This window comes from Ptiloglossa arizonensis, chromosome 8 (assembly GCF_051014685.1).
Source record: "Ptiloglossa arizonensis isolate GNS036 chromosome 8, iyPtiAriz1_principal, whole genome shotgun sequence".
NCBI lineage: Eukaryota > Metazoa > Arthropoda > Insecta > Hymenoptera > Colletidae > Ptiloglossa > Ptiloglossa arizonensis.
In genome coordinates, this window is record NC_135055.1 from 1,622,268 (window position 1) to 1,637,671 (window position 15,404).

The window sequence follows — 15,404 nt, forward strand, 5'->3', positions numbered from 1 at the left end:
CCAATATTCGAATACTCCGATTCAAGAACTCAAACATTTGAATGCTATCATTCAATATTCAAATACTGCCATTCAAGTACTCCAATATTCGAATACTCCCATTCAAGAACTCAAACATTTGAATGCTATCGTTCAATATTCAAATACTACCCCTCAAATACTTTAATATTCGAATACTACTGCTCGAATACTCCAATACTCAAACAGTTCCCAACCTTATCCCGAAGTGAACGCAGTCCACGGTGTTCCGAGCAGTTTAACAATCGGCCGATCGGGAGGACGATCCTAAGTAGATCGTTCCACATGGTATCCGATCAGTGTCGACCGATAATCGATAAGCAACGAATCTCGCGTTTCAAGCGTGGCTCTCCGTACAGACGCGACCGGCGTTACACGGTACGGCAACGCCGCGCTATTACTTGCACCTCGATAGCGGAGTTTTATTTCCGCTCCGCGCCGCCGCAGTCGCCACAAAAGTCAGAGTGCCTCGTAACAGGATTATGAAATGTTCCGGAGTAGCGTTCCGCGGATGTTTACAGCCCGCGAATACTCGTTATCTTTTACTGCCACGGGTGTTTCAGCGATTCTGGCATCGGCTTCGTTAACGAGCGACGTTTATTCGCTCATTGGTTCGTAACTCTACCCCCACCGCCGACATTTCGCGTATCCCGCACGCACCGATCGTAATGTAACCATTGTTTTTCCCGCGCCGAATCTTGCGCCTCGGGATAGGTTACCACGGTCTCCGTCGATTCACCGATTCGCTGGTCGCGCCGCGGACGCGCGAGTCGTACCGAAGCCAACGCTCCGAAGCGGTGTTCAAGCAGTCGGCGGGGTTTTGTTTGGGGAACGCCGTTTTTATCTCCGCAGGTCAGCAAGACTAATCTCTGATTTTTCTGCTCGCTTGGCCTTTGGTTGCCACATCGCTCGGGACATTCGAGAATCACAGTGGTTGAAAATTTTACGTCTCGATGAGAATCTGCTTTTCTCTTCGGCGACTCTGTTCGACTCTGGTGGATTCCTCGGGTCCCTCTCGATCCATCGTCTTCCGACGGTGTACCGTTTCTTTGTAATTAAAATTATTGTAATAGACGCGACCGAATTGTACTTCCTCTTGTATTTCCGTAGGAAGGATAAGAGGTGTACGCGTTTGGGACATTTTTTTTTTACGAAAGACTGTCTGAGTGCGTGGAAAAACGCTTTAAGGTTAACCCTTCTGCTGAAATTGCAGAACTACCCTTTTCAAGGGAACTTGAATTAAATTGACTCGATTGGTGAGTACTTGAATGTAACGTATTAGGAAAAGTTAATTCATTATTCAATTTTTTACATTATTGTAGGATACTTGAAGCTTTTTATGTATAGATTTTATTGAAAAATAGCAAAAACATTGGTTGAAAGAATGATGACGAGAATCTGTATTCTCTTCTACACTTTTTTGATAGCTTCGAAGATGACTACATAAAGGATTGGTTAAAAATCAGAAAGAAAAATAATCAGCTTTATTTATAATAATGTAATTTTTGAAATTTTTATCTAAAGTATTCCTGGCTTAATGAAAATTCAATAAATTTAAAATGAACCGTGTTTGACAGAGAATTTGCTAGTCAATGTATCCAGTAATTGGATATGTCTAATACTTTATGACAAATTAAACAAATTAACAAATATTTAACAAGACTGATGGTAAAGAACACCGTTTCATTTATGTTTGCATGTTCGGTTAGCAATCAGCTGATTAAACATACCCGTTTTTGTTGTTTCATTAATGCAACGCATTGTCTCTAAACTTTTCCGATCATCGCCTGGTATATCAAAGAACGATGCATAAATACAACGACAGAGCTGTGCATTATTGTTACACAGTCTCGTACTTTCAAAAGAATGCCTCCGTAATAAATCATTATTCTTAACAATGTCATCTAAACCGATCTCGTAAGGTAGCGATCAAAGTTACACGAACAATAATAAAGCACTGACAAACTAACGAGTTGAGATCTAACGAAACGAAATTACATACACCAAAGAATCAACAACACTTTATTTTAACAGTCTACGATAATGTTCCCTTGTGTTCCCTTATCTATTACATTATTTTCACTCGAATTGGATAAAACAATATCTCAATATCCGCAGTGGGGTTAATCGTTAATTATCTAACCGATACGTATCGCAGAACCGTCTAGCCATTAAAATTCATTCTCCTTCGCAAAAGTAATTTCCGTCTCTCTCTCTCTCTCTCTCTCTCTCTCTCTCTCTCTCTCTCTCTCTCTCTCTCTCTCTCTCTCTCTCTCTCTCTCTCTCTCTCTCTCTCTCTCTCTCTCTCTCTCTTTTTTTCCGTTAACGTTCCATTACCTGCTACACTATTTCCACGTAATCCTCCGTCCCAATATCTCAATATCCGTGGAGGGTTTAATTGCTATTCAACGTTCATTTATTACCCCAGCAGGTAGCAAATGCTTTGAGCAACGTCGTCGTCAGGCGCGTTGCGCGAGCAAAAACAGGGCGAGTATACGCTCCGATACCGTTCGCAGAAACGAAGCGAGAGAGAGAGAGAGAGAGAGAGAAAGAAAAATGTTTTCCTTAGCGCCGTAAAGTTCGAATTGTTCCCGGAATTCCAAGGACCCCGACTTTGTTTATACCGTGTAAATCGGGATGCGTCAATGATAGATTGCCCGCGGCCGCACGGTCGGAGAGGGTGGGAGGGGGCGGGGGGCGGGGGCGGGGGGCCAGCCACGCATTCACAAAAGATGTTTATTATCAGTAAACCGAACACTTCGGTAGGCAGCTCTTCGGTCCTCCCCTCCTCGTCCTTGGTTAGGCTTCGACTTTCGTATCAGTTGGCCCGTAGCTGCGACTGGTGACGTTTCCATCGTGTGCCGCTACTCGTGTCGCGTTCCTCGCAGCAGAAATTCCCCAGACGGTCTCTCGCGGTGGTGTAATTATATATCGTGGACGATCGCGTCGAGTAATCGGCGGCCCGATAAACGTAGCGCCACTTATAAATAACGATCGACGTCTACCGAGGTGGGTCGATCGCGATCAATTGCGCGCGCATTCGCGCCGCGTGAAACCGTCTCCCCTTCTCCCTGTTCCTCACCGCGCTCGGTGGTAAACCTCCGACGCGAGGCCGGACGAAAATCATGGGAAAACTGGAAAACTGGTGTCCGCGTATGCTCGACGTGGAGTTCGGTGGCGTCCCGAGACGTTTCGCTTAATAAAATCCAGCGGTACTCCCGACACGGTGCAGGAATGCGATAAAAGTGGGTAATCGGGGAGCGGGGTTTCGCAGAAAAAGCAAAATCGTAAAGAAGAGCGAAACTTGACGGCTGCCGAAGTCAAGGTCGGCTCACCCCACCGTTCAGGCCTAGGGTACGTGCGCACGGCTCGGGGGTAGACGGTCATTGAGAATCTTCTCGCAAACTGCTGGCCGGGTACTCGGCGTAAGGATCACGGGCGAACGAGGGAACCTCGCCCGCGTGAGGAGGAGACGCGAGGGACGGGGGAGGGAGGCCAGCAGCAACAAGGTAAAACGTTGTAACGACGACAACGAAAACGACGAAGAGGAAGGATCAATCGGCAGCGAGGTGGGGACCCCCGGGTGGACGCGTAAAAGGAAGAGGGTACGCGTAGACGGGGCGAGGAGCGTAGACGAGGGAGACGGAACGATACCAGAGGGGAGAGAGAGAGAGGCCCCGAGCCCCGATCGAACCGAATCGAACGAGGAGAAAGCTAAAAAGGTTTTTATCCTCTCTCCCTACCGCCCTCTTTCGTCTTTCTTCGCGAGCGTCTCCGTTCCGCGTCGCGCACCTGTCCTCGTTCACCCAGCGCACGCCCCGCCCCGACCAATGGAGTCTCGTCGGGCCCGGTGACGTCAGCGCCGCGTACCAGCGCGGGCCGTAGCGGTGGGGGACAAGATCGTCCACCACCACCTTCGGAGGCCGTGAGAGCCCCACGGGGGCCAGCAGCTTGGCTGCAACCAGCGCCAGCAGCCCGGCCGGCCGTTTGGCCACGTTGGTGGGGGCAGGAAGAGGGGCACCCTGGACCCAGACCCAGGCCAAAGGGAACAACGCAGGGTACCCACCGAAACCCATCACGCATTTCCCACCACCGACTCGTCCGGAAAACGTGCACTAGAGAGCTTCCGGACCACAGCGCTCGCAATATCGAGTTCAGTCAAGTGAGTCGGTTCGATCGGGCATACCTTCCTCCGAAACAGTCCACCGGCCACTGATACGCGGGCCACGAGTTCGACGAGGTGCGCGGGGGCCCCCCTCGGTTCTAACGATCGTACGGAGACGACGTCACGGTACAACGATAGTAATCCCGACCGTTTCTCGACGGATAAAGCCGGTTCGAGGTCGTAACAACGTGACCGATCTCCGGTGACCACTCGTTAATACCTAGATCGTCCGCTATGTAGGGCAAACACGTCGATCAGGGGGGAAAACGAGCTTCGATTACGTTCGAGAAAATCGCGAGGACCGTGTTGGTCGTCCCGTGATACGTGTTATTCGAACGATTCCCGTAAGACACGAACGAGATATATAATCCCGGAATCTTGGGTGACCCAAGAGGCGCCGATCGGTTTACCGGTTCGTTCCCGCCGATCGTCGTCGATCTCGATAAGAGAGTGCACCTACTCTCGTCGTATCGTTTTTGGGGCTTCCGCGGGTGGCGTACAACTCCGACGCAGCCTACGACGGATCGCAACGGTGATAAGAGTGCGTGCAGGGGGGGTGTGTGATGCCCTGGTTATGGTTAAGCGTGAGTGAGGTCAGTGGCAAGAGGAGGAGAAGAAGGACCGGCAGGGGCAGCACGTCGTCCAAGTCGTCGTCGTCTGGGTCATCGTCGTTCTGTCAACCGGGGAGGAGGAGGATCGCCGGCGGCGGTGGTGGTGGCGAATACACGCTGGTACCGTCGACGTGCTCGACGTGTTCGACGACGGTTGAGGCAACGCGCGCGAGGATCGCCGACCAGTGACCAGAGCGGGGTCGTCCTCGTGCAAGAGCCGCGTGATTATGGTGCACCATCATCATCGTCGTCGCGGCCTCCAGGCGAGCCATCACTGCGTCCTCAGGAGGCGAGGCGCGACACCCTCGCTACTCCAGGTGTTGTTGCTTATACTCGGTCTTTGGCTACCGGTGCTGGACAACGGTGGCCTGGTACTCGCCTGCGGACCGGGCAGGGGCGGTGGACGCCGACCGATCCTCAGGAAGCTCACGCCGTTGGTGTTCAAGCAGCATGTGCCGAACGTCAGCGAGAACACGCTGCCGGCCAGCGGGCTCAGCGAGGGACGCGTGTCCAGGCACGACTCCAGGTTCCGGGACCTCGTGCCCAACTACAACGCCGATATCATCTTCAAGGACGAGGAGGGCACCGGCGCCGATCGTCTTATGACACAGGTGAACCGATAACCAAATATTTCGAGCCTCCTTGGCTTCTTACTCTTTTTTTTTTTTACCATAGTCACGATCCAGGCTACCGTCACTTACTCGCGAGATTGTTCACGTGCAATTAGCGCGTTATCATTTCTTCAACAGTTGTAACGTAGAAGACGATTCGTTGTTCCATTCCAATTTCATCCGCGGACCATTTGTCACATTCCTCGAGAGTGGGTTCTCGTGGTTTCAGAGCGATATCGTTTCGTCGATTCTTGTAGTGTAGACCTTTACTGTTCCATTGTAACCTCGTCTACGGAGGATCTGTAAATCGTGGATTTTCGTGGATTCTGTTCTTCGTTACCATTTTTACCATAGACACGGTGTAGACCTTTACTGTTCCATTGTAACCTCATCTACGGAGGATCTGTCGTGGATTCTGTTCTTAGTTACCATTTTTACCGTAGTCACGGTGCAGACCTCCTTCTTTACTATTCCATTGTAAACTCATCCGTGGAGGATCTGTCGTAAATTTTCGTGAATCCTGTTCGTTACCATTTCTACCATAGTCACGATGTAGACTTTCTTCTCAAGATCGTAATTTCGTCCATGGAGTATTTTCGCGGATTTTGTCTCCTCGACGTCCTTTTCAAAAGCTGCTCTCCAGAGAGAGTATTTTACCAGACGCAGCTCCTCGTTACCATTTCCTCAGCAGTCGCGGTGTAGAACTGTCTCGTTAATTCTTCCATAATTTCGTCCACGGAGGATTCGTCATTGCTCGCGGGGGTGTTTTGGCGCAATGTCCGACCTAAGAGATAAAAACGGTCGTCCTTGAAGTCATTGGTGAATCATCGCGATATTTCACCGACCTGGTGTCCGGGTATCGTGATCTCTCACGATCTCTCGATCCTAAGAGTCGAGCGTCTCGGAACACGATTTCGCGTAGCGGTAAGGAACGCGAGCAAAGAATGCTAGAAAGAGTGCAGTCAGTGACCTTTACATCCGATTCCGATAATAGTAGCGGTGATTCACGCGCGAACAATATACCCAGAACCATCAGGTTTGTGTACACGCGTAACGCGCGCCGGGATCGAACGTTTCTACGTCACGAAGTTTGGTTACTCTGCGGAGTGATACACGGCGGGTTTTATTCGAGGAAGTACACCGTGCAACGAGTTCCAATCGGAGTACAGGGGATCTCGATTCGGTTTATCGCGTAACACGATTGTTACGGCTAAGTCGTTGATTGACTCGTGTCGATAAGAAAGCGAATTTCATGACTCGTTTAATACCGTTGCGCAATACCGTGTTCGCTTCGTATAGAGTCTTACGTTAGCCACGAGCCATTCATCGACGGTATACCTCGATAAAAATCAACGACCGTAGAAATGTCGGGCGAGATTCATTGACAGAGACCGGCTCTTAGCTTTTAAATAGACATCGTGTTTGTTGTTCCAACGTGGTAGATATTACACGCTGATTGTTGCTTTTACGTGGTTTTAGATCGATTCCACGGTTCGCCAGTTTCTCTTCACGATACTTCCGATGTTAGAACGAGCACGAGTGGGGTGATACACGGGATTCTCGATTCCGAGGAGATTGATTGCGTTTCGCGTTTAAAGTACAGCCTGACGGGCGCGTTAACCGCGGCGACGCGTGTTATTGCTTCAACGCATGTCACTGTGCTCCGCGGCCGTATGACAAATTAGCTACTGCATGTCGTTAAACGTCGTCGGATGATTCACGCGAAATACTATCCGCCCGATAAGAGGCCCCGATCGCTCCTGAATACGTTTCGCGTGCGCAGGGCCGACACTTGAAACCCGAACAGGTCGTAGGATTTCTCGGGAAACTGTCGCGGTCTGTCTATCTTATCCGTTCGACGTTGATCGTCAATGACGATGCAGAAACGATCGAAGAATTTTTTCAATTCGTTGTCGAGCGATTTTGCGCGAAAACCACCCGCGTGTCCTCATAACGAGGAGGATCGTTGTTCGTGGTTCTCGCGATTCGACTCGGGGGCAGAGTGTTTTTTTTTTTTTCAAGTAAATTTTAAAGAATCTGGTGTACGTAATCGATAATTTGTTGCAAAGTGGAGCTTGAATGGTGTCGTCGAGAGATATCGTTGTACGCGGTTCTCGCGTTTCGATTTAGGATAGTAGAAGGATTTTGTTTTTTAAATATGTTTCACAGGATGTAATTGATAATTATGGTTGAGTTTACCACTTTGTGAACGGAATATTGTTAGGTGTATGGCGACAATGCTGTTGTGAGATCGAATCTCGATTCGCGATGAAATTTATGAAGTTTAGCGTCAATTTGTGAGAGATTGATCAAACCTAACATTAGTTCGAGATAGAACTGGTCAAAGTTAATTTTAATTTATAGTAGAATTAATTAAACTTAATCTTAATTTGTGATAGAATCGAGTAATGTATTATTTTGGCTCTGTTGCGATCTATCAGTTAGTTGCACGTGCGATAGTATTTCTGACTATTCGCAGTAGAATAATTTGTTCCTTATTTCTTCGTTAGAAGAATAATCGCAATTTTAAAAAATAATTCACCTTTTTGAATCATTTTTCCGTTATTGTTACGAGATTTCAGGGTATGTGTAGAGACTCGTGTGGTACATGCTGATTCTATTTCGTCGTTGTCAGTATTACGTTAACACACGATGACTGGCCACGTCACTCGCACTTGAGTGACTCAGCCACGGAGCTAAAACACGAACCCTTAAGGTGAGATGTGAAATAAAATAAATACAGCTAGGATCCGTGAATTTCAACGAGCTTAAAGTGGTACATACCCGTGTCGAGTTATAGAGTTTTCAATTTACAGAGGACTGAGTTTCGTCTCAGTGAGAAATTTCTCGAATGTTGATCTAGCGATCAACGGGTTAAAAATTTAGATTCGTGAAAACAAAAGTTCTAAAGCAAAATATATAAATACTATTCAATCAGTATCAGTTTCAATTTTTCCATTGATTCTACAACAGAAAGTAGAGACCATTCGAATATTTCGTAGGTATATTCGAGTAATCGAGTATCCCAACATCGTAATTCAAATATTCTTATTCGAATGCTACGACTAATCAGAGTATTCAATCGATGCGCCAAATACTCGAACAATATTTGTCTAAAATTCCATCGGTAAGAGTTAGTGTTCGGGGTACTCTTGTTAGAACTTTTCGAATATTTCGTAAGTATTCGAATCCTACGAAGAAACCGACTTGTTCCGCAACGTTCGTTCGAAATTCCCCAAATAACCGAACGTACCAAATCTTCTTAGCAAAAGAGAAAACTCGCGTAATATCCTCCTGGTACTCGTAAATCGAAAAATTGCACAGGTTTCGTGGCCCGCTCCGCGGCCTCCATTTTGGAGCGCGCCAGAAGAGCTCCACCAATCGCTCTCGACGGGCAAATCGAGGGATTAGGAGGCAAGGAGGAATAAAAAGGAATGGAAAACAGTGATCTTCTGTTGTCGCCACCTGTACCGGTCTATAGTCGTTCAGGGTACTCCTCGATGTTTATTCCCTGTCCATAGAGCGTCCATTAGTGCTTTATTCATGCAGTTTTTATCGGTGTTTGCCTTCCACTTGGCGCCTCCGCGATGCGTGAAACGATTCTCCTAACTCCGGGCCCGTTGTATTCCAATTTGTAAGTCCCACGTTCGTGGGACGCGGCGAACAAAGGGGCTGCGCGCGGCGCCGGTTTCCGCTCGTAAACCATCCCCGGTGAAGGATCGCCAGCCGGCGCGGCGGGTATCCCTCCGTTGGGCCGCGTGTTTACTCGCGTTTCGCAAAACCTGGTGGTAGGGGCAGGGAGGGCCCACTTTTATCGATACACGTGGCCCCATAGATGAACGTTGAACCGGCGCCGATTCTCTATCGTCCCCGTTGATGGGTTTCGCTCGTTCAAATATTGTTCCAAGATCTGCCCGTTTAAGATAAAGGTGTCGTCTTTTCGCGGTTATCCAATGGACGAGCTTGATTATTGCACCAAGTTACTTCAGTCTTCCACGAAGAAAGTATTTCTGAGCTAACTGTCGCGCTAGATTCGCAAAATTAAATCTTCACGGATGTAGGAAAATAAATCGCGAGCTTTCGCGGTTATCCAATGGGCGAGCTTGATTATTGCACCAAGTTTTTTCAATCTTCCACGAAGAAAGTATTACTGAGCTAACTGTTGCGCTAGATTTGCAAAATTAAATATTGACGGATGTAGGAAAATAAATCGCGAGCTTTCGCGGTTATTCAATGGGCATGTTCATTTATGGCACCAAGTTCCTTCAGTCTTCCGTAGAAAGTAAAAATTAAATCAGTATGAACGAGTGGGAGTCATTAGGGTGTAATTAATGGAAATATTGAGAGATTTCGTAAGTCTTTCCAGGTGTCGGGTGTTACCCTGTGTAATCGTTAAATGTTACTGATTACAGTTGTAATCGATAAGTGTGATTGCCATTAATTACATTTACAATTACGGTTCAAAGATTTTGAATGTTCAAAAATGCAGTATTATTAACAGTTACTATTACAAATCCAATTATTAATTCCATTAGAAAATTACCCTGTGTAATCGTTAAGTGTTACCGATTGCAATTGCAATCGATAAATGTAATCCCTATTAACAACGCTTACAATTACGGTTCAAAGATTTCGAGTGTTCAAAAATGTAGTATTATTAACCGTTACAATGATAAACCCAATTGTTAATTCCATGAGAAAATTACCCACCGTAATCGTTAAGTGTTACCGATTGCAATTGCAATCGATAAATGTAATCCTTATTAACTGCGTTTACAATTGCATTTCAAAAATTTCAAGTTCAAGATCAAAAGGGAAGTACGGTTAAGCTTAAGTTCGTTAATTTTTATCGAATAAATTTCGATAGCTGGGGTAAAAATGTTTCCAAGTGTCCTATCGCTGGTAATGGATCAACGTTGATTACGAAACTGAAAGTGGTCGGGGAAAATAGAATGGAACGAGTTGTAATTTACGAGCCGAGACGCGGTTTTAGCTCGCTGGACGTATCGATCGGCTTCGGCTGGTGTGTTCGCTTGTTGTGGCGCGTCGTCCAGGCGTCGATGTCTCCCGAGCGGAGGGATCCGTCGCTGACTTGCCGGCGCGCTCGTTAACGCCGTGTTTTGCGAGCATGAATCTCGTGTCAGACGAGAGTACGGTTCATCCGCGCGATCGTAAAGCGACGGTACCCCTCGGCCAATTAGCGGGGAGCTCGGTCACAAATTTAAGCGCAACGAGTAGCGCAACGTTTTTGCAACTTTCGCAAAAACATCCTCGGCGAACGGTCGTCGAGCGCAAACGACGCGCAGCTCTGGAAATCGGACGCGTTTAGATGAGTACTCCCGTTGATTTACGATCGATTCATCGCGGAAAATTCATTGTTATCGAGAGCAGAAGATTCAGAGAGCACGTGCGACGATTACTCGCTAAGAGTTGAGAAATAACAATTAATTCGTGTCGGTGATTATTGTTTCAATTAAATTTCGTATACAGCGCGAACGCAGTCTCGTGTATCGATAATTGCACCCCTGAGATACTCATTAGAGGAATTAACAAGGGTTAGTTGGAATCCTTCGGAGTAGGATAATGCAGAAATACGATTATGGAATTACGGGGTAGTGCTTCGAATAGGATTGTTGGGTAATGGCAATTCGTGTGTTTCGTATGAAATTGGTATTAGAGACATAGGGTCGTGAATATATACGGATCACATTATCGAGTAATGTTGAGAAAATTGAGAAGATGAAATTAAATCGACGTTATTTTTATAAACGGGATTTCGACTTTTTCAGACTGGAAAATTGTATCGGTGTAAACTCCTTATATCTATGCAAAGTATTCAATTTATACGTTTTAATCTTTAAATGCGTACGGTTAAAGAGCTCTGAAACATAATTATTTTTCGTTTATATAGATCTTGTTCGAAGACTTTTCTTGCACTTCTATTAGATATTTTCGTCAATTTTAATTTAGGTTCCAGACAATGTTTAATATTCAAAGTATAGTATTTTCAATTTTTCAAATTCCACCTCTTCTCAGGTTAATGCCATTAAAACTCGAGGCTTCGCGAAAAAGTAAAACAGAGATCGACGTATTTAAATATTCGAACTAGAGTACGATACAAAGTCCTATAATATTGTCAATCATTTGAATTTCACTGGGAGCTTAAGACTGGAAACATTAATCTCAAAGTGTCTTTGATATTGAATATTCTCAGAATATTTTTATATATAAGAATTTATAAATATTCTTATATATAAGAATATATAAGAGAGTATATAAATATTCTTATATACAAATATTCAAATATTATAGAATATATAAATATTCTCATATATAAGGGAATACATAAGAATATAAAAATATTCGAAAATATTCGGTATATTAAGAGGTTTATTCCGAATATTTTTCGGAAATATTCCGAATATTTTTTAATTATTATAATACAGCGAGAGGATCAAAGTAATCACAGGAGCATTCAGTCGTGTCTGTTGCAATAGCTTAATTAAACGAACAATGTATTGCAAGGACGAGATGGGTCGAGAAAGACACAAGGAACTTGCCAGAATTTAAGAAAACGTAACGAAAGAAATCGGCTTTCTTAAATTCTCGAACTAGGCAAACCTCTCGAGTGATATCAAAGACGTCGTTGAAAACATCCCGCAAGAAACCAGCACCGGTAGCAAATTGCCCCCAGCTCCTCAGGTTTGGTATTTTCGTCCTCTTCTCCATCGTGCTGCTGTCCTCGTAATCGCGGCACGAGTAGCGCAGGTCGCGCGGAATAAATAGGGGAAAAAGCGCGTACCGCGCGCCAGCTCTAAGTGATTGTGGGTAGGTTTATGGCGGCCATAACCGGTGTTTGGTTTGGCGCGTTAAAGCTCCCCCAATTACGGCAAATAAACCTAATGGCTGTGCTTCTCGTTCTTCCACCCCCTCTCCATCTCGTTCTCTCTACCACGACGACGAAACCCCCCCGCGCTCGCGGAAACTCGAAAAAACGTAATTCTCGATATCGATCGATCTGTCGTCGAAATCGATCTTCCCCGTTGCTCGTTTTTTACCGTGAGAAAGTTCACCCGTGGATCCCCGGAGTGATGAATGAAACGATCGCGCTCGGACGATCAATCAGAATTCAATATACACGGCGTCATCTATCAATTATATCCATCTGTTGTACCATAACGAGTTAATTGTCCGTAATTAAGATTTACTCCCGATTGGCGCGTGACGGAGGCGTCGGATGAGCGATCAACGCTGACCGAAAATATCGGTTCAGTGTATTCGAGCGCGTGTATTAACCGAAAATATCGGTTCAGTGTATTCGAAACGTCTTTCGATTGTGTTTGTGAAATTTACAAAAATGACACGCACCGATGTGAATCGATACGTCAGTTTAGCGAACACGAATGTAGGTCTTTCAATTGGGTTTTTGCAAACGTTAAGTGACAGAATTAAGAGATTTTGCAAAATGGTACTTATTTACGATATGGCTCGAGCAGTGAGTAAGGAGAGAGACTTTGGGTGACTAATAAACTTCGTAGACATTCATCGACAGATACGTTCGTATCTGTGCGTAGACTTCCTCGTGTTCTAAACGTTTATTTAGGTCTTGGATATTTACCCAAAATATCAAAATATTTATGATTTGTTTGGTATAACAAAACATCGAAGCAATAAAATAAGATATTACACGTACACGAGATGTTGGAAATTTGCAAGAAAATACTTTAAGGTTTATACTTACGTGGATTTCAATATGGTGGATAGATATAGCGAAAGTCTTGATCTTTGTTGATAAAACTCTTGAATTTTAATATTTCAAATTCATTTTCTATTGAAGAAAATTCTCCGTTTCGTTTTAAAACCGATTGGTTTTCGATCAATGACGTCGTTATTTTCTCCAATCTGAGCCTCGTAATTCGTAAACTGTACGAATAGCGTTCGTTTAGGGGTGCGGAGCTACAGAGCTGTGAACTTCTTTATTCGTACGCTACCGTTGCTCAATAACGTTATTTTTCCGAATTTTCCGTTAATTGTTTAGTCTCGTATAAATGACACAATTTCCATAGAAAGCCTTGCGACATAGTACTCCTTCGTAGCGCTCGAGGCGTCCTGCCCGATGACTACTCCCTTCGAACGACTGCCTGAGGAAAAGAACAGCTCCTTCATTTCCATTGAATAGTCTTCAGCCCGTGACACGTCGCGCTTCAACAGTTGTAATCGAGCGGCTCGATGACCGAGACGATCGCAACGAGATAAGGAATAGCGCACGGGGGCAGATCGAGGTTGCAGCCGGTCGCAGTGACTTACAACGGGTGTCCGATGACGGGCAATGACCAACCGGATAACCCGATAAGCGCACGTGGCGCCACGTGATACGTTTCTGACCCCGCAGAATTAACCGGCAATCGCGTCGTCGACGGCGTTATCATTTCCGTCGACGTATCTGGAAACAATAGAAGCAAAGTCAAGGTAAACGACGTGGGGAATCCGAAACGCGAGTAGTTGCTTTGTCGATGATTGCACGTAGGGCTGCACAACTAGGTGGTCGTCAAATACTAGGTACTCGAATATTCGACCACTTCGGTAATTTAAGTATTAAACGAATTTAATTCGAATACCATTTGAATATCATTTGAACACTTTAGTATTTCGATATTATTTGAATGTCTTTCAATTGACTATTGACTATTCGAATAATATTCAAGTAGTTTTTCATTGTTCGACTATTCGAATACGGGTTGACCATTTGATTATTCGAATAGCATTCGAATACAAGTTGAACATTTGACTATTATAATAGCATTCGAATACAAATTGAATATTTAACTGTTCGAATAGCATTCGAATACGAGTTGAACATTTGACTATTCGAATAGCATTTGAATATAAAAATCAAGTCTTTGAAAATATTTGAAATAAGAATTTTAATAATATTCATTCAATTTCTTGAAAGAAAAATTGAAGTAAAACTTTTTGCACGATACATACATTTTTTAAGTATATTTCTCGCGTTTTTTTCTATATTTTATTTACGACTCGTTGATATTAGGTTCGCGTAATTACTTTATTTAAATGAAATATCTCTCACGATAATTCGACCGATTATTTGATCATCATTTTTAAATAGGAGCTAATTGCGCAAAGATTATGCGGTAGATACATATATTTTTTAACGTGCTCCTCGCGTTTTTTTTTTTTTTATATTTTATTTACGTCTCGTTGATATTAGATTTACGTAACTGCTTTATTTATATACCTACTACTGGTTTTTTTCTAGGCATAATATAGTCTTATCAGCAGCTCTTTTTATATCTGATGATGACCTGGTTAATGGTCGAAAGCGTTTACATCCGTATTGCGCAAACACGTTCTATTTGGAGATGAAGATTAAACGTTTGCTTAAATTGCCAAGAAAAAAACCTTCATTCAAGTTCCTTGAATTTTTTGTTCTTCAATACTTATTTGTATTTAATATTCGAAAAGTCAAATACTCAATTTTTTGCTACCTTCTATCATCCTCGAATAATGTCTAGCTCACCAGGGGTTTGTGAAATACAGAAGTTTCTTATCTACCATGAGTATCTATAATTATAGAAAAACAACGTTTTACGAGGATCCCCGAAAAAACGTCTCGAGGAACGCATCACGATTAAAAAAAGTGCTTTTTAAAATATTTCCTCGAATTTCACAAACTAAAATTTTTTGCCACTTTTACGACCCATCAAAAAATGTCTGGCATACCAGGGGATTGAGAACTCATGTTTTATAGCATACGATTCTTTAGAGATATTTTTGAATGTTTTGATTTTAAAGAGAAAAATACTAGTAAAAAAGTGGAAATAAAAAGGATCAGCAAACAAAAGGTGTTCGTTATACGCGGTAAATTTGCTATTTTTGAATAATCCAAAATACGATTAATTACGTGATATACTTCCAACAAAGAAACAGAATTCTTAAACATTTAAATAAATCCCCTTCCGTTTCTATTCGAATAGCGAA

General features: G+C 44.2%; 1 protein-coding gene across 1 annotated transcript in view; it reads left to right on the forward strand.

Moving 5' to 3' along the window:
• The first annotated feature begins 5,021 nt into the window (after positions 1-5,021).
• Positions 5,022-15,404, forward strand: part of Hh (hedgehog signaling protein) — a 90,289-nt gene continuing 79,906 nt past the window's right edge. The window contains exon 1 of the mRNA XM_076317890.1: positions 5,022-5,405. Coding sequence (XP_076174005.1) covers positions 5,022-5,405 — 384 coding nt within the window. The remainder of the gene's footprint in view (positions 5,406-15,404) is intronic.